We start from the raw sequence: 23,391 nt of genomic DNA, 5'->3' as shown, positions 1-23,391 counted from the left end.
AACTGTCTCAACTGTCTTGAGTAAAGTAAAAATTATTTTGTTATATATGGTTAAATATAATACAAATTAAGTATAATTACAAGGCAGAATCAGTTTGGATATGAAGTTTATTGTTTAAATAAAAGCAGGAAAGTGTGGCAAATGTATGGCTAAAAAAACAAACTTCATTTTTAATATCAAGTTCATTTTGAAATGTGAAAAATGCATCTTTATGATATGGAAACTGGAAACAGGAATATAGGAGTCACAAATTTCTATCTAAGATTGTGTGCCTAACATGAAGAATTAAAAATAATGAAAGCATGCATAGAGGTTTTCACTTCAATTTCCATAGAATAGGCAGAAAATGCAGTCTTCATCTGTTTTATATTATTTTAGAAGGCAGTTTCCTGATGGTACGTGTATCACAAAAAGCACCCAACTACCTTAAAAGTTCTAACACTTACTACTGTCTTTCATCCACCACTGCTTCTTGAAAGACTCTAGGTCGGAGTCTTAGCCAGTCCATGGAGACCTTGACTGCAGGAAGGGGATAGGCATTGTAGGACTCCTGAGAATCATTCTGGAGAGGACATTTGCACAGGATGCCAAGAAAAGACACTGGGGTGTGGGGTGAAAAAAAAGATTCAGAATGTGTAAGGCATTTGAAATAGCACACCAGTTTAAAATATTACCATGAGCCTTCTACTGTATTAAGCATTCATGTATTATAAGTTTCTTTCTAAATAGTTACTTTCATCTGGGCATACTAGCTCATGGCTCTAATCCTAGTACCTGAGAGGCTGAAACAGAAGACCATGATATTAAAGGTCAGCCTGGGAATAATACATAGTAAAACCATCAAAAAAAAAAAAAAAAAAAAAAACCACTCTTTTTGTGTTAAAAAGTTAAATAAAGCAGATGAGTGGTGTAAGCAGGCAAAAAGAACAGAATTTGATGTTTAAGTCTCCTGATCCAATATTAAGAAATATCGGACTCACTGGGCATGGTATTCCGGGACTTAGGAGGTTGAGGCTATACAGAGAAGAGAAACCTTGCCTCGAAAAAACAAAACCAAAAGCTAAACAACAACAACAACAAAACCCCAAGTTCCCCCTAGCCCCACAAAAGAACGAAATATAGGACTCATTTTACATATCATTGCATTTGGTTACATTAAAAATTCCTAATAAAACAATAAAAAAATTCCTAATAACGTAGATTGCACCTTTCAAAGTTAAATGATTTAATACTCACTGAAGAGTGCCAGTAACTGTGTCCAACATAGCTGTTCATCTTGGCTGTAACTATGCTGCTCCGTTTCACTGCTAAAGTCACGAAGATGGTGAAGTTGAAACAGGTTAATGACAGTGACATGAACTAACTGCTGAGAGCTGAAAGCTTTTTGGAACAGTAGCCTCTGTAATGGGAGACAAAAATACTGCATATATTATCAACAGCAGAATCCAGTTAGAAACAAGAATTACTTACTATGTTTAGAATTATTATGTTTAGAATAACAGTATTGTAATAGCATTATGGATGAGTAAATTTTCCTACTCTTAATTCTAGTATTTTATATGAAAGAAAAATCTTTTAAAACTACAAAGAAAACTCTTTAAAAGGATCAATTCAGGCACTACTCAGTTGTTTAAACTGTTTCTTAAACATTTTACTCTAAGAAACTGTCCATATAGTAAGATTTATCTACAGTTTTTTTTAAATGAATATGAGTGTTTTTTCTGCATATGTATGGATGCCATATGCATGTCTGGTACCTAAAGAGGCCAAAAGATGATGTTTGATTCCCTGGAACTGGAGTCAAGGATAAGTGCAGGAAGAGCAGCCAGCACTAGTAACTGCTGAGCAATCTCTCCAGCCCCAGAACCAATATTTATATTTTTAGTATGACCTGAGAAGAAAGTATTTGGGGCTAAATATATATTTAGACATTTTAATCCATTTGAGGTTGTCTTATAAAAGACATGTATACTGAATAAAATGTTTAAAAAAGACAAAAACCGTGCACAGTGGTGAACGCCTATAATCCTAGCACTCTTGAGAGGCAGAGGCAGGCAGATCTCTGTGAGTTTGAGGCCAGCCTGGTCTACAAAGGGAATCCAGGACAGCCAAGGCTACACAGAGAAACCCCATCTCAAAACAAACAAACAAACAAGTGATTGAAAGCAGATTATGTAGCAAAGAAATTCCAAATGAAAAGGTTCACGTATTCTTTTAAACCCTTGATACATGAAGCTTGACAGTATTTGTCCTAAACTTTTCACCTTCAAAAACAAAAGGCAACTTTATATATAAATAAGGCAGAAAACACATACTTAGGAACGGAGGACAAATGATATGCTGGAGTAGCCATTAGGATGTCTGAATAAGCACCTTTACAATGATCATGCTGAAATTTTCATAGAAAAACCCACATATGATTTTTACCAGTTTCACTTATGCAGCAACTGTGTTGACAGTAATCTAAGCAGTGCATGACACCACCAAGCAGATTCTCAGAGCTGGTGTTCTCAATGTGGTTACACATCCTGCTTTAACATCTATGATGGGATGTTACTCCCATATGGAATAATTTCCAAACCTAAGTTCACAACAAAGTTAACAGCTACTGGGATGGATATTTTTAGTTGTAGCCAGCCTTCCTCCGTTGCTTCCAGGAAACAATTTAGCTGACAGCAAATTAAGTATCAGTAGTCTCCTGGTAAGAATTGATAATACACTAGATGTGGTCAGGTTTGCCGTGACTGTAATGATTGTGGCAATTTTGAGGTCAGAAAGGGCTACAGAGTGAGACCTATCCAAACAACCTCAGAACAAAACAAGAAAATCCAAACCAAAAAAAAAAAAAAACCACACAAAAACCAAAACTGGAACTAAAGATCCAGAAGGACAGTTCTTGCAGTTCCAAACCAGTAACTGGCGCTCCTGACCCTGCCACCTCAGACATGTCAATCACACTCACTGTGTTCTGAGATTTCTATTTTTTGCTTTTATATAAAGAATCTGAAATAGCCAGTCTTCTTTGCTTTTATAATCACATTATTATTGGAGAAAAACTTCTGATCTGTATTTGATAACCCAACCTCCATGTGATCTGCCATTCCACTATATATAAAAAGTTAGCTCTTTTTCCAAACATTTCTTTACTTAAAATTCCCTAATATCTGACAGAATTTTCTAATAAAATGTCTCCTTCAATGTATACATTTAGCCTTCTAGATAAGCTATTTATGCTGATTATACTTTTAATCCAACAACTCTATTCAGATTCCATATTCTAGGCCCTCAAGTGATGGTGCAGCTTTCACACTTAACCCTATATAAATACCATGGCCTACATTTAAACATGCCACTGGAGGAAAGAGATAGAATAAGACCAGAAAAGACTATTTTGCAACAAACTATTTCTATTGTAAATATGATCTAATCTTATAAATGATCAATTTGACACTGATTATATTTGGCTACTTTATGCTTTTACTAGCCAAGTTTGTGTGGTTGTTTTGGACAGTCTATCACTATGTAGCTCTTGCTGGCTTGGAACTCCAAACTCACAGAGATCTACCTATCTCTGCCTCCCAAAGCATATACCACCCAGCCTACTGAAGTATTTAAACCTCTTGAGATACACCATTTCACAACATTTAATTGTAACAACTTTAAGTGAACAAAGGAGCAATTAAGAAATACAACAATATTCACAGTATCTAGCTTATTGCTGACTCTGGTGCCTTAAACACTGATACTGAATAGTCAAATACTTCAATAATATATTTAAGACTCTTAAATACATTTAAAGTAAGGTGATATGTATTTTAACTTTTTCCATTATACATTTAAACTGTCTTGTTTCTTAATAATATTTTTCCACTTTGACTTCTTTTGCCAACTGGCAGGATGCCAATGAGAAGGTTGATGCAACATGTCTGGATACCATAGCTCAGATAACAAGAGGGTAGCTGGATGTGAAGATTTCATATATTCCGATTTAACTTTTATTATGAGTTCAAAATTAAGTAGCAACACAGGAAGGAAGTAGGAGTCTAGTTCTTGGGTACAGCTCAGTGGGAAAGCATTTGCCTCGCTTTGCAAGGTTCTGGGTTCCAACCCCAACACCACAAAAAGACAAAACTGTGAGTTAATTTTCTTCAAATCTTAAGCTTTCTGACTTAGAGAAGACAAGCATTTTTCTGTTTTGTTTTTAACTCAAACCTTAAAATGTTCTTCCAACTTCTCTCGAAGAGGACTCAACTTTTCCAAACTCTTACTCAGGTATACATGACCATGAAATTTAATAAAGGCCTTGATGAAGTCAGAAACACCCCACTTGGTTTTCAACTCATCCCGGCTAGAAAAAAAAGAGAGAGAGAAAGAAAAACTTGAATGAATCTTAATCAGCAAAATTAGCAAGCCTCCTAAAACTGGATTTGGCTTGCAAGTAACTTGAGCATCCAACAGAGAGAAGAGGGTTCTGTCTAGGTCTAGCTTCACAGCTACAACTTAGCTAAGTCAGCATTCAGCTGCAATAAATCACATACTGGGTAAAAGCACAAAAAATTATGATGTTATCTATAGTTTCATAGGTAAAAGATGAATGGATCATTTTGGTGTTTCCTAGACCAAAATTTGAGAGATTTCGGTTCCAGGTTACACAAAATATTCTTGGAAAAAAGGCAGTCCTACCTACCTTTCCAGTGCTTTAGAAAGTGCTTTTTGTAGATTAGTGGAGGCAGCTGGGAAAGGGAACTTCACAGCGATGCTTCTGCAGTAGTAGAAAATTGTGGTCAGGTGGTCTCCTTTGGAAGAAGCTAAGATAGCCAACTGATTGTAAGGCTGACCTAAAGGAAAAAGTTAAGATTATAAAGTCACCAAGAACTAATCTTGATATCAAAATACAAATGCTCAGTTAAATCCTTGAATTAACAATGCAAAATATTGCATAAGGCAAGTCTCATGACGATACATTATTAGTGATGACAATCTTATCGTTTGCAGTGTAAAAAGCCACACACTTAAATATTGAGTATGGTAGCACACACTTGTAACTCTAGCAGCTATTTAGGAGGCTCAGACAGGAGGATTAACGTTCAAGGCCATATTGGGCTACATAGCTAGATGGTCTCAAAACAAACAAACAAACAAACCGAAAATCATAAACTTAGGATCAATACAGTAAGCACTCATGGTTTCACAAAGGGTTAGCTAGTAAATCTCCTTGGCTCTGTTAGGTGCTGAGGGCTCATTACAAGCACTCAGCTCTGCTACTGAGGTATGAGGGCTGCACGCAATATGAAATGGACAGTGTACAGATTATCACTCTACTTGAGACAGTTTCTAGAATCTAAAGACATTTCAACATGGCTTAGCAGAGTGATTTGTAACAGTAAGTGTATGTTATTAAGCTCTTTAATTCAAGAATACCCATCTTGGGGCCATCAAAAGTACTATCTTTTAGGTGACTGGTAAGTTTTCTAAGGAGAAACGGTTCTCTTAAAAGATCATTATTCTTTGGACCAATTAAGTATGCTAGAGTTGTAGAAACTCTATTAGATCACACTAATTAATTCCATTTATGTTGGCTTACTAACAAAGTAACTTTCTTAAAAAAAAAACCTTATTTTAAGTATATGGAATATAAAGTTAAAAGGAAAACATGAAACTCAATCTTGCTGAAATTCAACATCTACTGCTTTAACACACTTACAAAGTAGAACCTATTTTCTAAAGTGCTATAAAGAATGAAGGGACATGGTTAACCTTAAGGTGACAGGCCCACTCACCATTGGAGGGGACAAGCTGAGCTGCATGCCTATAGTAGGATTCTGCCTGGCTGGTCTGGTTTCTATATCGAGCTGAGAAAAAAAAAAAATAAATAAAAAATGAAAACTCAGTTTCAAACCATATAAATATGCACAAACATACACAAAACCATCAGGAGGGCATGTTCAAAACAGCTACTTATAAATTCTAAAGATAATAAAGACATTAAATTTACTTTAAAGACCATTAAAGACAGAAAAATTTAAAACAAATTAACTATAGGATTATGTGTGAAGTGTCCATCCGGCCTTCTCTATTTGGGACATTCAGCATGTAACCAATTTTAAAGCTTACCTAGCCCCCATTTTCAGGTCCTCCAGTGTCATGCATCACCAGCTCCCACTATGGACTATGCTGGTGACCTGGAGCCGGCCCACAAGAAGGGGTGAGTTATATGGCACTTAAAAACAAAACAAAACAAAAAACACTATACAATATGATCTGAAAATTAAGTATTTCTTCAATATTTTATAAAGTGATTTTGAAAAATGTCTCGTATCTTATTCGTATCTTATTATGTATGTGCAAAGAAGACATTTTAAGCAAAACCAACCTAAACACAATGTAACTGCATCTCCTTCTGAGCTCACTGATACTCTGATGTGACCTCTCAAAGTGTCACTCATTTATGGCATTAAGAAATCTAAAATCTACTAATTTAAACATACTAATGTTTCGTATTCCTTGTTATTTCAGGACAAAACATAATCCTATAGTTAATTTGTTTTATAACCTTTTTAGGTCACCTTAAAGGAATGAACAGAAAAATAAGTTATATAATAACCCCAGGTAAAAATGTGTATAATGGAAATGCAAATTTAACCTTTGAAAGGAAGCAGCACATAAAATGAGCTTTCAGTGCACCAGTAGGAAGAAATAATAGACAATCTAGTTCTAAAGAGGTAATTTATAAATATTATCTGTTCCAAAATAGTACACATTTCTAATTTAGAAAATACAGGATCACTTTGATAATTCACCATTGACTACATTTTTAGTGTTTACTATTTGCCTAGATCTGGATCAAATCTGAGGAGAATGTAAACTTTAATGAGAATTTTTTTCAAAATTCTTCTGCCAAATCTCAAAATGTAAAGAATTGTAAGTTCCTAGAAGTGAATTTTATAATTTCTTCATATGTCATTTTAAACCAAACATGCATACTTGAAGTTTCTTCCTATGACAACTCCAAAGAAAAGAATGAATGTGTCATTAGTTCCTTTCCAAAGGCTCACCAATGTCTCCAAGGTGGACGAGGCAGTGCTGGCAAATGTAGGAACAGGAGCTAGTCTGTGGCTTCACTATGGCGCTGGTGTGCGTCTGTTTATTGCTAATAATTCCCAACTGGGAAGACTTCACACGGCACGGCAAATCTACATTAAACACCGTACACAGTTCCTGTAATAACTGAAGAAACATAAGCAAAATTCAGTATGTATAACAGTAAAGTTTACACAAGAGATTATGTATCTAAGTACCACATAGTACTGAGACTCCAGTAAGAACTGTATGGAGATTAAATGCAATCTTTGATAGGGTGATTCTCATTATCAAAGCATTTTTAAACACAGCATTTTGAAAAGACATTCAGCAAGGACATAAAATAAACTCCATGAAATTATCTACTTCTCTTAAAAAAAACATTAAATATTGGTTGGTTAAAAATGTTTCTAAAATGCAAGACAGGTCTTGACATTTACTTTCTTAAATTCTAAAATGATCCATTCTTTATTCTGAAGGTATGAGGGGACTCTGCTCTGGTCAGAGTTACCTCCTAAGCTTGTGTATGTCTGTTATTCCATTCTGTTCTGGTTCCTGTCTGTTACACCCTAGCCCAATTTTTTCACTTTAAACCATTCATGTGTTTTTCCTTTGGTCTAACCATATTAAGGTTTCCTATAGAAAAAAAAAACAAACAAACAAGAACAGAACACAAAACCAAAACACTCTTTATTGACCCGAGAGTCCTTCCAACAATCTTATGTCTTTCTCTTCTCAACTAGAGAGGGAGCCCACCTTTTCCTCATCTGTTTTGTCAAAACCTACTCACTCTTTTCCCCCATTACCATCTGACTTCTTTCAAGTCTCTCCTACCCCTATCCACCACTGGTTTACTAAAGCATCTATCAGACACTTTGCTATATAGTAGCTGGCCAAACACAACGATCACCTCCACCTCTAACACGTTATTGGATCTCCTGCTCCATTTAAATGTGTAGATCGTAGCACTAGCTAGCTCTTAAGCTTTTTTTCCCAACCATTCTTTTCACTTTCCTTAATTCTAAGCCTCCCTCACCTGTCTTGCCAAGCATTTGAATCTTGTCTCCTTCCTTTTTGTTCACAATCTTTACATACAACCACATTCACACAAATGTCTGCCTTCTATCAGGTACATGGTAAACAACAGTCACTCAGTACTACAGTACTACAGTACTAGACAGTTCCTGGGATCCTGATCCCCAAGAAAAAACTGTACCGCCTCCTTTTTCCTCAGTTCCTCACTCTGCCAAGAATGAAGAATTGACTATGAAGCAGATTATCACTTTTACATAACATAGAAATTTGATAGTGCTTTCTTCTCCCATTTTCTTGGAGTAAGGACTATTACTGTTCTGGCTAGCTTTATGTGAACTTGATGCAAGCTATATAGTCATTTGGGAAGAAAATGCACCACAAGCCTGATTGGTGCAGAAGGGCCCGGCCCACTTCAGGTGGTGCCACTCCTGGGCAATGGTCCTGGGAGTGTTTAAGAAAGCAGGTTGAGCAAGCCTTGAGGAGTAAGCCAGTAAGCAGCACTCCTCCATGGCCTCTGTATCAGCTGCCTTGGGTTCCAGCCTTGAGTTTCTGCCTTGACTTCCCTAGATAATGAACTTCAAATTGCAAGTTAAAATAAACCTCTTCAAGTTGCTTTTGTTCATGGTGTTTTATCATAGAAACAGAAACTTAACTAAGACAATTACTATTTTCTTCTATGGGAAATAACAAACAAAAAGCATCTTACATGAAATGTTACATGCTTTCATTTTTACTAAGATTTTGGGAGTGATCAAAGCACTAGGTTTTAGGTAACAAAGTCAAAACCATTTACCAAGAAAAAATGACTATGGCAATCAAATATTAAGCTGTTAAAACATACAACAATCAAGATCTCTACCACTCTAATCAAATTACACTTCATCAAACCCAAACTACTGTACCTTAAGAGAGGAACCATCATTTTATATAACATTGAGAAAAAAATCCTGCCAATGGTAATTTAACAATCCTGATTAAATGCTGGTAATCCAAAAATTCTATAGCAAGCTCATCTCCATTATAGAAACATTAAAATACAGTTTTATTTGTCTGTTTTACTGTTTTGTTTTAAGACACAGTCCCTTCACAGAGCCATGTCTATCCTGGATGTCACTAAGGATGGCCTTGAATGTACAGAGATTCACCGGCTTACGCCGGTTTTTGAGTGCTGAGAGTAAAGATATGCACAACCTAAAATATGTTCTAAATTTTTAAAAAGGAAGGAACATGGTACATATTAAGTTTGCCAAGGACTTCTATGAATGCTAAATCTAGTTTTTCACTTTTTAAAAACTTTATCTGGCTGGGCAGTGGTTGACACAGGCCTGTAATCCCAACACTCAGGGAGGTAGAGGCAGGTGGATCTCTTGTGAGTTCAAAGCCAGCCTGGTCTACAAAGTGAGTCCAGGACAGCCAGGGCTACCCAGAGAAACCCTGTCTTGAAAAACAACCAACTAGTAACAACAAACCTCATTTGACTTAACAGCACTAAACAGGGTATATCATTTACTGGTTTTTGTTTTGTTTTGGTCTTCCAACTTGGCCATTTCCCTTCCTTTTTCCAATTGTAATAATAGTGATTGCACTTGTATTAAGTCTGTTCCCATCTAACTAAAGTGAACTGCTAATATAAAATTCCATAAATTTAATCTAATCCATCAGAGTCCTACTGGCTCCACTTCAGAATGTCAATTCTTTCCTTTACTCTAACAGCACCTTATCTAGTTTCTTTCCCTAACTCCAATATCTAGAGTAACTCTCTAGTTTTGTTTGTTTGTTTGTTGGGGGGTGGGAGGTATACTAAGACAGGATATTGCTGTGCAACTGCGGCTATCCTAGAACTCTGCAGTCTAGGTTGGACTTCAACTTGAACCTGCAGTGGTTCAACTTGAACCTACACAGGCTTGAACCACCACACCTGGTTCACCACTTCTTTACATAGTTTCAGTATCTGATACTGTACCTTAGAAACAAGCACTTTGAAGGTGGTTAGGCTATAGTTCAGGGGCACAGCACTTACTCAGCAAATGTAGAAGTCTTAGTATGCAATAAAACTGAAACTAAAACTGCAAAGCAAAAAAGGATCAGGCTTTTTGACAGTTATCTGTAAGAACAAGCCTTTACTATCTGCTTTCCTTCCATGTTACCCTTTAAGTATTATTTTATATGTTTATGGATGCTTTTACCTGAATGTATGTACCATCAGATTCCCTGAACAGGAGATACAGACAAGTTGTGAGCTGCCTTGCGGATTCTAGGAATGAAGTCAGGAATCTCTGGAAGATCTGCCCAGTGTTCTTAACCACTGAGCCATCTCTGCTCCTGCTTTAAATTTTAACTTTATTTGTGTGTGTGTACATAAATGCCATTATACACTTGTGTAGGTCAGAGGGCATGTGCTCAGAGTCAATTCTCTTCTTCCACTACAACATTCAGATGGCTAGACATCCTTATCCTCTGTGGCAGCTTGCTAGCCTAATATACACTGTTTGTTTAAATTTTCAGTATTTGTTCAGTTGAACATCAATCCCCTTTCCAGAGGCATCAATTTATGCTACTAAAAGTTGGCATAAATTTGGAAATAAATTTTAAGAATAAAAATAGTACTTGAGGTTTTTCAGTAAAGACCTGTGGTGGATTTTTATAGTGTAAATAACAAAATATCTCCCTCCGTCTTTTTCCTTCTTTCCCAGAGACAGAGTCTTACTGTGTAGCCCTGGTTGGGCGGGCCTAGAACTTGTTATGTATACCAGGCTGGCCTCACGTTCACAGAGATCTGCCTGCTTCTGCCTCTGGAATTAAAGGAACATACTACCATTCCCTAAAATAAGTAACTTCTAGAAGATGACAGTTATTTAGTATCTTCCAATATAGAGATTGTTTTCTTTTTCTTCATCCAATAAATGGTTAAGCCAAAACAATATATAGCTAATACATAGGTGGGAGCAAGCAACATAGGGAAAACTGGCCAAGAATTTCTTCAGTTCACAGTCTATAAAATCTTATCATCACAAAGGCTGCTGAGATGGCTCAGGGGGTAAAGGTGATTGGGCTGATGACCTAAGTTTGATCCCCGGGGCCCATGTGGTAGATTAAACTGACACCCAAAAATTATCCTGCCTTCTACCCATGTGCCTGTCATGCTACACATGGCACCCCTCCAACACATAAAATAAATTTATTATTCATTTAATTACAAATAGATGAAGCAGCAACGAAAATATTTACTCAGTGTGTATTTATTTATTATTTACATACACATATATGCACCACATACGTGTAAAAGGCCATGGAAGTCACAAGAGGGCATCAGATTGTATGCAGCTGGAGTTGCAGACAGTTGAGAGCTCCTATGTGAGCGAGAGCCCTGGTCCTCTTTCTACAAGAGCTCTTAACTTTGGAGCTATCATCTCTCCAGCCTAAAATAGCTATTTTCCAAGGAATTATGCTTAAAGAAAATCCCATAAAAATTTATTTGTAAAATACAATAAGATGTGACTAAGGAAAAATATGAAGACTGTATAGCATATTTTTCAAACTGAATAAAATAGTCAGTTTCTTAGATGGGTGAAAATAGTTTCATGATCTGTATAAACTCCACTGTGTAAATAATGCTAGGACAACTCACTCGACATTACCACTTTTGACAGCTCATCTGGTACAACACAGCTAATACTGCCATAATGACTACATTCTCTCTCTGCCAATACTGGAGCCTGAACCCTAGATCTCATACTACATTCTCAAACTTAAGTCTGCATCTTTTAAAATGGTATTATGAGTAATTTCAGACATCTATGTATGTGAGATTATATGAGATCAACTTTCTGGTGTCTCATAAAGTATTTACATGCACAAAAGATGTGTACAAAGAGCAGGGTACCACAAAGCCATGAGAATTCATATACAAAGCTGAACTCACCTGAGTATAGAAGCCACTAGCTGCCTCTAGGAACAGAGAAAGGTTTGCCTGGACTTCACTCCTATTTGGGTTTGCTCGGTTCTTTGCTTGGCCTTGTAGTGTTGTGATCTGATTCTTAAAGGCATGATTCCAGCTGAAAACAAAATAATTCAATTTGGTATAGTAGTGACTCACTGGGCAGACACTGGTCCCCCTGAGAACAAGAACTATTTGTTATGTTATACCACACCAAACAGTAAACCAGCATTAAAGTTTGTTTTTTGTTTTTTGTTTTTTTTTTTTAAATAACTTCAGGTTTTTCTTTGAACAAGACTAGACCAAACATGCATTAGAATGTAACTGCCTTTAGTGGACACTTACCAAATGCTCCAGTAAGTAGACTGTAGTTGCAACTATGAACCTTTAGAACTCTTATAGTAAGACCTACTTAAGAATCCCAGTAAGATCAAAGTAAAATAAGATATTAGCGATTTTAACACAGTGGGCCAAAAATAATTACACCCTACTCAAGTGACACACTGCGGGGTGCTTTGAACATACTAAGTAAGGTCTGTCATTTACTTTCCCCAAGCTAATTATCTATAACATTCATTTCCATTCCTATTTAATGATTTTATTTATCTTACAGGTTAAGGCTTAATACTTTAACAACATGAAATAGAAACCACATTTCAATTTTGGTTACTTAAACAACCCAGTGCTAAAATACATTATATGAAAATGACATTAGTCAATATTATTATCAGCTTAAGTTCAATTTTAGTGAAATGTAGTATCAAAAGCCAACATCAAATTTTGAGGCTCTAGGCCTTATGGTTTTAAAAATAGTTTAGGACATCTGTCAATACTCCTTCAATATTAGTGATAGTTTTTTACTGTGGACTCAAATATCACAGACATGATTTCTGATTAGTTAGCTAAACTACTAGATTTTTTACAAACACAGAACATAAAAAGCATAGAAGAAAAAAAAAAGGGAAAAACTAACTTCATCACAACTTAGACTAGTGGGCCTTACTAGATAGAATGTTTAAGTTTCTAGCAAGCTAACAGTCCCTGTTTCACTTTATAGGTAAGATCTTCCACAAAAAGCCATTATTTACTCACTGGGTAATCTGGTTATCTGCCATTTCATCCTTCATTAGAAAGAACAAATGGAATATTCTAAACAAAAAATCTTTCTTTAGTTTTCTGGGGAGTAGGAAGGAAAATATAACCATGTATTTGATTAAAGGAACTTTTCTTACAATGCAAATACACTTTTCTGATGAAGAAACAAGATGACTCTGTTTATCTTTTTCTTAGTCATTGGGCTAAGTCCAAATGCAAAATCCTACTGATCAAAGAAAAGTTTAACTATAAGACTTAACACAGATAAACTCTTAGAATTTGAGATACCATGCATATGTTTAGCTTTATTTATTCCAGTATGCTCTAAAAGCTGCCTTTGGTAAAATTCAGATCTAAACATTATTCCTCTTACCTTCAAAGATTATACCTGAAAAAACACTAATGGTTAAATGTTTTGTTTTTAAAAAGTCACAAGTATTAGAATTTCTGGGAAAAGCTTACACTAGGGTAGACTGAAAAAACAACCAACTAATCAACCCTGTTTCAAAATCTTGATGAAATTCCTGAGCACAGGAGCGCCCCAAGTGCTAATACTTACAGATCCTGTTCCACTTTCTTGTCTAAAGCGTATTCCAGATCAGTAACTAGCATTTTCTGGTACAAGTCCTGCAGAGCTTGTCTGGATGTCCAGACCTCAGCTGGACCCAGCTTAGAATCTGTAAAACGAAACAAACAAAAAGCCACCATATAGTTAAGTAATTTAATCCACATCAACGATTCCTTCTCTCTCCATCCACCAACGCAAATCTGCTCTCAGCATCTTCTGTCCACTGCTGCAGAAGTTTTATGTTACTGTGTCTCAAATGACTTTCACCTACTGCCTTTCTGCTAATGACTAAATTTGATTTAAAATGTTTTTGTCTTTTAGCTAGTCTTTAAAACCTTTGTGCATGTGTATGGAGCCTATATGTGAGCATATGTGGGGTACAGACTGGATGAATAAGGGAGGGCAACAGCTATCCTCTTCTATCACTCTCCACCTGTTCCTTTGGGGCCGTCTTTCACTGAGCCTGCAGCTTCAGGTTTTTCAGTGAGGCTGTCAATTATAAAGTTCCAGTGATTCTCCTGTCTCTACCTTCCCCACCTTTTGGGGTTACAGCTATGCCCAGAATGATTTTCTGTAGTTGCTGGCCAGGCCCCATGCTCACTCATGAAGCAAAAAATCCTGTGTGCTGACCATTTTCTCCAACCTGTCTTTCAACTTTAAAATAACACTGTGAAATTAAAATGGTCATTAAAAGAAAATTCACCCTTTGTTTCTGGTTTAGATTTCTGCCTATTTATGTCACAGCAGGTCATATATCTCATAGTAAGTTACTATATTTAAAATAATTTATTTATATCAAATTGTTTACCGCCTTAATCTCTACCCAAATCATGTTTATTTTGAATCACTCCTACAAGGATCCTCACAAAACTTTTATCAGCTTACCATCCAGCAGATGCCTGGATTATTCCTACTCTATTATGCCACCCTAATGAAATAGTAAGAATTGCTTTCATAAATGGAACATGGCCATCCAAGGTCCTTATAAAATCAGTCCATACTATAACCATTTTATATGAAGAAAGGGCAGAAGCCTGAAATTAAACTGCTCAAATAGCCAAAAGAGTAACTGTATATAGGATAGAATTAGAAAGTCAGTCTCTGACTGTGTGTTTATGAACTAGAGCCACATTTTTGGCCAAAGTCCTGTAGGGTGAACAGTTCAAATGCTGACAGTATACTGCCTCAGTAGAGCTACTTAATGAACTTTTCAATCATAAATTTCCAAAATCCAGTTAAACAATTTAATTCAATCTAGAAGTTTGCTGCTGTACAATGTCACAATTTCCACTCTATTTAGGATGGTTATAAGTACCTATAAGCCATCATAATCCTATTCAGCAAAGAGAACATCTTGAATATTTGAGCTAATACAGAGGTTTGCTGGCTAGTAAGATTTGGATCTTATACACTGGGCTTTAGGGGACTGTAGATGTCATTCAAATAAGTAAATGTAAACACATGTTCAATACTTCGAAAAAAATATATGGTATACGCAGATTGTTGCACAGATAGTACTTCTGACACTGGTATCATGTAATATGGATGATGGCCAGAAATGTGTTACCAGGAAGAGTAGCAGCGAATACACTGTAAGCCTTCTTCTTTTGCCTTGTTCCTTATGATACAGTAGTGAGGTTCTTAATAAACACTAGCCTGTAACTGTCAAAGCTAAAAAAACACTATCTCCCTAGTAGTTAGCATATGCCCTCTTGAACTGTAAATCTTGGCCAGAATGCTGGCTACCAATCAACAGTAGATGAAGTCTTCGTGGGTCAACCATACAACTAAATTCCCCCAACTTAGAACATTATCTACCTAGTATCACACATCTGACAGGTTAGGCTAACACATGCTATTCTGAAGGATATGCTGATCACTAGCTTTTAATTATCTGTTCACTTTAGCAGCTAAGTCCAAAATTTCTTCCCAAAAAGAAGCTATTACTCAGAGCAGAAAAAATGTGTGAGAAAAGGTAGCTCACTGCATTTCATCCTTTCGGTGCAGTTTTTCTATAAACATTTTTCTTGAAGGTTTACTTACACTTAGGTTTGAGTCATTACAAATTGAAAAGAACATTTGCCTACAAAAATATTAATCAAACGCCACACCTTTATATAGTTACATGGAATGTGAATTATTTCATATCTTAAATTATTAATAAAAGGTTCATAAATATTAAATGATTGTACACATTAATAACAATTCAAATGTGGCATATACTACATTAAGCTCCTGAGAAATATTTAAGGAAAAATCCAAAGAATAAGACCAATAAACATTTAAAGCAAAATTAGTATTTCTCTTGGCAACCAGTACAGGGTTTGGTACTATACCTTAAGTGAGAAAAGAAATTTTCTTCAACTTAATAGAATAAAAAAAGTTGTAAAAAAGAAGACAGCTAATACCTGTCATTTCAGCCTTCAGGACTTCTGCCTGCCTAGATGAGAAAACAGAACAATAGTTAAAAAACAACAAATTAGCATAAACACAATAAACACTAAGTTTAAAATGCATTACAATGAGGCTGTATATATGGAGAGAAATTTATGCCCTCCTTTAACATCTAGTGTAGCATAGGTTTTAAGAAACTGATGTCATAACTTAAAAATTACTTCACAGATTAAACTGGTGACTTCTCTAAAAGAGTCATTTCTTGTTCTCCAAATCTGAATGTAAAGATAAAAAAGCCCCTCCCCTCCCACCCTGAACGCCCTGACGACCAGTTTGCTTTCAATTTACTGGTTATCATAAACATTTCAAATTTCTTCCCTTCTCAAACTGCTCTTTCCTATCCCTTTTCCCACTGGCAAATGACTGCCACATAGCCCTGCTCTGGGAAAAAATTCCCACAACTGGGTATTTACTGCACTTACACAGCCCTATGAAATCAAAGTTCATCTTAAAGGACCGTTCTTTTAGCATTTCATCAGGACATGATTACTCTTTCCTCTTTTAGGCAATCGTGACATTCCCTTGCTATTGTACCTTTATCTCTTTGGCATTCAAATATACAAGTTTTTCACACATTAAAAAAATAAAAAGCTAACTTTTCCCTCTGTGAAATTCAAGAATTGTCTGCTATTGGAGAGGTCCTAAATTGACTTCATGGTCCACACATAACCTTAACTCCACATTTCATTCTCTTAGGAATTATTTTTTCATCTTGGCAAGTTTTATTGGCTTTCCAGCTGTGGAAGGCAAAACCCCCAGAAGTCCTTCATGACAACCTTCTTCCAAAGCCTTAATATTTACCAATTCCCGAGAAGTGATGTCCTCTAAATACTTATTGGACTTTCACTGCATTACTTCTTTAGCCGCCTCCCCATGTTATCTATCACACCACCCATCCCTCATTTGAAATACTGAAAAATATATTTTTGAATTCATGCTTGATCTTACAAACTACCCACCTGAACGTAAAACGTTTAGTATTTTCCACTATAAAATCTTTAGTGACAAATTCTTTAGTCTCTGAACTTTCACCACTCTTCTCTCCTTAATCTAGTGGTCTGCCACTGGACTCTTGAAAAGGAGAGTCCCTGGGCTAAGCACACCACCCCCCCTTTACTGGCCAATAAACTACTTATACTTTCTGTCTGAGTTAGAGCACTAGAACTTCCTTGAGAAACCCATGAGGTAAGGAAACCCTGAGGCTGCCAAAGTCACTTTATAATAAGTAGGTATCACAGCGTTTAAAAATACATACCATGAGAATCCCTTTTCAACTAGCATAAAGCCTAGTAGAAACTCTAAAATACGCTTTCCCACAAGGTTCTGGTATATTCTTGCATAGGAGAACGAGGGCCCAGTTTAATAGGGGAGGTGCTGCTTCCGGGAGAGCGGTCCAGAGTTGTGTAAGAAATTGAGAGAATAAGCAGTTCCTGCCCTGGTTTCCCTTTATGATGGACTATTACTGCAAGTATAAGTAAAATAAAGCCTTTCCTCCCTAAGTTGCTTTTGATCGTACACCTCTTTTGTGCCTGGAACCAGCATAGAGCAGAAGAAAGTGTTAAAAGTTGTCATGTGGGTGGGAATGGAACCAATATCCTCTGAAGAAAAGCCAGTGTTTTTACCACTCCAGCCCCCAATGACTATAAATTTTATTCTTGTAGTCTTTCTTTATAAAAAATAGCCACTTTTTTGTTTGATTTTTTTTCAAGAGAGAGTTTCCCTGTGTAGTCTTGGCTGTCCTGGACTTGATTTGTAGACCAGGCTGGCCTCAGACTCAGAGAGAGCCAGCCACCTGCCTCTGCCTCTCAAAGTGCTGGGATTACAGGTGTATGCCATTGGGCCCGGCCCAAGACTAGTCTTAATGTCCTCTCTCAGCAGAAAATGTGACCAAAAAAGGTAAGGGTTTTTTGTTTGTTTGTTCTTACTTTACGCTGAAGGAATCAGTGAAAGGAATGAATATACCAAGGATCCAAAAGTTAAATCTCTATACTCTTAATAATAAAAACACAATTAAATATAGCTATGAAATTTTAAAAAATCAAAATATTATATACATTGTCTTTGGACTTTTTTATTTTGCTATGTATTACAAGCTAGCCTTGAACTTCCATAACCATCCTGCCTTACTCTCCCAAGTGCTGGGACTACAGGTATGCCACCACACCTAGCAGCTTTTAGTTATTCATTAAAAGAAATACAGTATGTCTGCTAAACAATAAAGAAAAGTGAAATTAAAGGGCATGGATCAATAATAATAAATACACTGAAAGCTACAATCAAACAATTCACATGGAGAAAGCAGAATCAAGATCTATAAATATATTTAATGCATTCTAAGCACTAGCATCTTTAAGAGCTAGCACTCTAACACCATTGCCAGACATTGTTCTAAGGGCCTAGTATAAGTAATAATTTAATATTTACTATGTGCTATTACTGTCTCCATTTCACACTTGTAGAAAACATAAGCATGTAGAGATTAAGTAGCAAGTCATGGTCACAGAGTTGGAAGTAGTAAGACTGTAAGAAAAAAAAATTCAAACGTATGATAGTAACAGCCCATAGAACTGGATGGAACACTACAAGATTTTTTTCAACCTGAACTTCTGACCAACTTTCCCTGTTAAAAACAAACAAACAAAAAACTAAATTAAAAAAAAATCAGTTTAAACTCACAGCTATCAAAACAAAACACACAAATGCTAAGCCACTCTCCTTTCTTTTAGAAGTGCCTAGAGTAGTTGGGACATTTTTTTCCTCCCATACCAAGAGTCAAGGTGTTTTTGGTTTTTTTTTTTTTTTTTTAATTTATTTAATTTTATTCTTTGTGCATTGGTGTGAAGGTGTCAGAACTGTAGTTACAGACAGTTGTGAACTGCCATGTGGGTGCTAAGAATTGAACCCGGGTTCTTTGGAAGAGCAGGCAGTGCTCTTAACCACTGAGCCATCTCTCCAGCCCCTCAAGGTTGGTTTTTAATTTGCTACTTTGTTCACTTGTTCAACATACACATTCTAAGGAACAATTTGGGATTATTACAATATTCATCTATTATAATCATAAACATAAGAACCAAATCGTAATTAATTATGCAAAATAGGCCAAACACTGTAAAGTGAGTATGTACTTATGAACACACATAAATGTATATATAGCTCTCTAGACAGTGGCAAGTTGTCTAATAATAAATTAGCTGGAGAAGAATAAATGCTATTGTTGTCCTGTTGAATATCGTTTTGAAGATACTCTAGGGAAGATGTTGATACTAAGGGTTTTTCTCAGTTCAGGTCAACAAGCATATGAACTTGCTCTTTCTCTTATTTCTCTTATAATCTTTGCACACTACAATGCTCTAACATGCAAGTTGTGACCCTTTTGGGGGTCAAACAACACTTTTACAGGGGTCACATATCAGACATTTTGCATATCATATTTATATTACAATTCATAACAGTAGCAAAATCACAGTTAAAAAGTAGCGACAGAATAATTTTACGGTTGGAGGTCACCACAACGTGAGAACTGTATTAAAGGGTCACAGCATTAGGAAGGTTGAAAACCCACTGCTCTATACCAGACATACATTTAGTCCATGGTCTATATTCTTTGAGTATGTGTATATCGTTTGCTAAGGGGCATTCTAATCTGGGAATTTCAAGGATGAGAGCAAAAGACAAAACTAAGTAAAACAAAGATAAAATGCAAAGTCAAAAGCAATAGATGAAGTTGGGAGAATCAAGAAAGGTAGCAGATTGTGAGAAGACCTGCATGATGTTTTCAAGAGTTCAAATTCAGTCCTCTAAGAAATCAATGCTGACAGCACTGTTACAAGACCCTGCATCTGTAGGCACTGTACGCATACAGGGCACATACATACATGGCACAATGATATCAGATGCATGAAGCATGGATTACAGGTCAAGACTGGAAATGAGATAATGATTAATACTGCTAAGTAGAAAACTCCTTTCCAAAATATCTCCAAAGCTAAACTAGGAAGGGAGAGGGAGGAAGCAAAGAGACAGAATCAAAGCAAAGAGTCTAAAACCATTTCAGGTAGCTAGCTTGGACAGTAGGTAGTATAGGCAGGCGTTTAGAGGTGACAGATGTTATGAGGAATAAATAAGACAAAGTATGTAAATGACCTCTCAAAGAAGGACAACCTGTGACCACCAAACTACTTGCTGATCTGTATAACTGTAATCAGGTGTCCCTTCCCTTACTACTTCACAAGATCTCTTCTTAAAAAAAAAGCACAATGTATTAAATGCAAGTTTAAAATGGCAAAAACCCTAGTTCTTTATCTCCACATAATGCTAAAGGACAGAGAGACAAGCTATTTAAATACCATATAACTATGCTCTCATATGAGCAAAAAATAAAACCAGTGTATTTTTAGTATGAATAAAAAATAACATCAGTGACAGACAAATTACAAAAGAACTGGGTCAAGATGTTACATTTCTGTTATCTCTCTAGACCTGTTGTAATTCTAACTGATTATTTCAGAATAACATTTAAAAACTTAAGACCCGATAACATGTGAGGCAAATGATAAATGACTAAAATGCCATGCTGAAAATAGAGCCCAAATCCATCAGATAAAAACTGATAGCCTCAGGGGCTGGAGAGATAGCTCAGAGGTTAAGAGCACTGGCTATTCTTCCAAAGGTCCTGAGTTCAATTCCCAGCAACCACATAGTAGTTCATAACCATCTATGATGAGATCTGGTGCCCTGTTCTGGTGTGTAGGCACATGTGTCAGCAGAATATTATATAAATAACAAATATTTTTTAAAATTGATAGCCTAATATCATTTGATAATGTATTACTTGCTAAGTTTTCTTGTCATGCTTTCATCTATTAAAGTCTTTACATTTCAGCTGGAACCACAGGCCTATAACAACACATGGTGGTCCCGTGAAAGAAGAAGTAGGATTCAAAGTATGGGGTCATCCCTGGGTGACATAGAAGTTCAAGGCTATAACAATACTATATAACAAGACTATCTAAAAACAAAAAACAACGGCTAGGTGTAGCTCAATAGCAGAATGCTTGCTGAGCCATGCCCAATACTCCATGTTTGATCCCCAATACTGAAAACAAGCAAACAACTTTAAATTTCAGCTACTCTATCAGGTAAGTAGTAGTGTGTACTTTTTTTTTGGATGAGAAAACAGGAAAAGAGTGATGAAATAGCCTACTATCACAGGATTAGAAAGTAGCAGCTTGGATTCTACCTTGCAATGTAATTCCAGAACTAGAGCTTAGACACATTATTTATTAAAAAAAAAAAAAAAAAAAAAAAAAAAAAGATTTTATAAAAAAAAAAAAAAAAAAAAAAAAAGCAGGATTTCTGAAATGAAGTAGCTACAAGTGTCACCATCAATCATAATAGCAACTTACAGGGATAACCATCAGTTGTAAAACCACATTTCTGATATTAATCACATGCTATGTCAGTATTAATATGCTAGAGTAACAGTTACCAGAACATCACATTATAATATGTATTGTAATATATTATCACAAAATGTATTCTGTGATACATTATCACAAAACTCTAGGAGTTTAATACCATCCACACTGACATACCGAACCCAGAATTGATGTTTCCTGCACTAAAATAAATCACTAAACATGTAACAGAAATTTTCTTTAACAGATAATTTGAAGATGAACTCAGGAAGCTGGAGAGATGGCTCAGCAGTTAAGAGCATGGGCTACTCTTCCAGCAGACCCAGGTTCCTTTCCTGGCACTGGTATGCTCACTCACAACCATTTCTAACTTCAGCCCCAGGGTATCCAGCACCCTGTTCTAGACTGTGCATACTGCAGACTTGGGGTATACACATATATATGCAGCAAAACACCCATATACATAAAATGCAAATAAAGGAAATAATTTTCTATGAAAATGATTAATCCTATATCCCCAGTCTTACAAAAACTCAGAAACTTTATATCTAAACATATAAATTCCTGAAATGTATTTCAGTACATTTTTTAAGGTTTCTTTGGACCATATCAATGTAATGATGCCAAAGTAAACCTAGCTTAATTTCTCATAAAGCCACATAAGTAAAAATAGAATCTTTAGCACATCCCTCCTCCATCCTTCAGGAAGTCTCAAATTCTTTTCTCAATGTCCACAGAATATGAAAATTTTAATATACATACTGGAAATTAGTAACAGTGCAGAAATCCCTTATAATTTTTGTCCTACCTAATATTACTTGATTTCAGATGCTCCTCTGATTTCAAGTTTTCGGTCCTCATCTGGGACTTAAATCAAACGTTTTCTCCCACAATGACTATCTGCAAGAACATCCAATTTTTCACAAGGTAGAATGGTTTAAGACACTCTAGATAGAGGAGAGGAGGAAAATATGAGTTAACACAAAAAATAGAGAATGGCCCTGGGGAAAAAAATTTAATTTATTTGAAATGACTTAATGCAAAAAGCAAAGAAAAATAGCAAAGTTTGTTTTCTTTTTATATTTCTTAAAACACCTTTAAATGTTATTTTGTTTGTTTTTCTAAAATATTTTGGTTTTAGACCTTATATGTTGCCCTCATGAGCTTCACTGTTTACAAACTGATCTTTACAGAATAGACACCAGTTTCCCAGCAGGGAACTACAGAGTGAAACTACCCAGGTATAACATCAAAACAGACGTACTCTTAACCAACAGAAAACCATATAAAAGCAATTAAACCACAGGCACAGGTAGGTAGTATGAATTCTAAGATCAGCAGCGGTTAGGTTTTTAGGTTTTCAGTCATCAAACAGTATTGGGTCATTTTTATGTGAAAGAAAAAACATTTTATGGCGCTTATACCGGTTTAAGAACAGAAAATACAGTGATAAGATAGGTAACAGTCCTTGCTAGAGATTTACTATAGAATGTATAAACAGATCAACAAAGCAGCAGGCAATAGAAGGTAGTGATTGAAGCATGCTTTTAGAATCATGCGCTGTTGTGGTATGACAGAAGGTAAGCCACAGGAAAAAGAACAGTTTACTAAGGTATTAATTCAAATGATTTAGGCAAAGTGAGTTAATTATTGGCCTTTGGTCACTGTTTACATTTATAGTTCTTACTTATGTGCTTAGGCATACTTAAGTGCTTTCTATATGTGACCTCACAGAACGGGAGCAGAAGAGGAACTGCTGGGGGTCTTCAAATTCAGGCTGCTGGGGTTCAACTTAAGCTCTGGTA

General features: G+C 36.0%; 1 protein-coding gene across 5 annotated transcripts in view; it reads right to left on the bottom strand.

Annotated features, from left to right (window-relative positions):
- Positions 1–23,391, bottom strand: part of Smg7 (SMG7 nonsense mediated mRNA decay factor) — a 67,541-nt gene that overhangs the window by 19,693 nt on the left and 24,457 nt on the right. For 4 of the 5 annotated variants that reach the window (XM_055624442.1, XM_055624445.1, XM_055624444.1 and 1 more), the window contains exons 2-11: positions 22,395–22,533; positions 16,124–16,155; positions 13,707–13,824; positions 12,038–12,170; positions 7,056–7,227; positions 5,781–5,852; positions 4,688–4,838; positions 4,213–4,348; positions 1,237–1,399; positions 447–600 (exon numbers count right to left, since the gene is read on the bottom strand). In XM_055624442.1, the coding sequence (XP_055480417.1) occupies positions 447–600; positions 1,237–1,399; positions 4,213–4,348; positions 4,688–4,838; positions 5,781–5,852; positions 7,056–7,227; positions 12,038–12,170; positions 13,707–13,824; positions 16,124–16,155; positions 22,395–22,447 (1,184 nt within the window). In that variant the 5' untranslated portion in view covers positions 22,448–22,533. The remainder of the gene's footprint in view (positions 1–446; positions 601–1,236; positions 1,400–4,212; positions 4,349–4,687; positions 4,839–5,780; positions 5,853–7,055; positions 7,228–12,037; positions 12,171–13,706; positions 13,825–16,123; positions 16,156–22,394; positions 22,534–23,391) is intronic. The other variant, XM_055624443.1, reaches the window with a different exon arrangement.

This window comes from Psammomys obesus, unplaced genomic scaffold (genome assembly GCF_907164565.1).
Source record: "Psammomys obesus unplaced genomic scaffold, mPsaObe1.curated_primary_1811, whole genome shotgun sequence".
Lineage (NCBI taxonomy): Eukaryota > Metazoa > Chordata > Mammalia > Rodentia > Muridae > Psammomys > Psammomys obesus.
The sequence above is the reverse complement of the archived record's forward strand: the minus strand, read 5'-3'. Positions and strand labels throughout refer to the sequence as shown.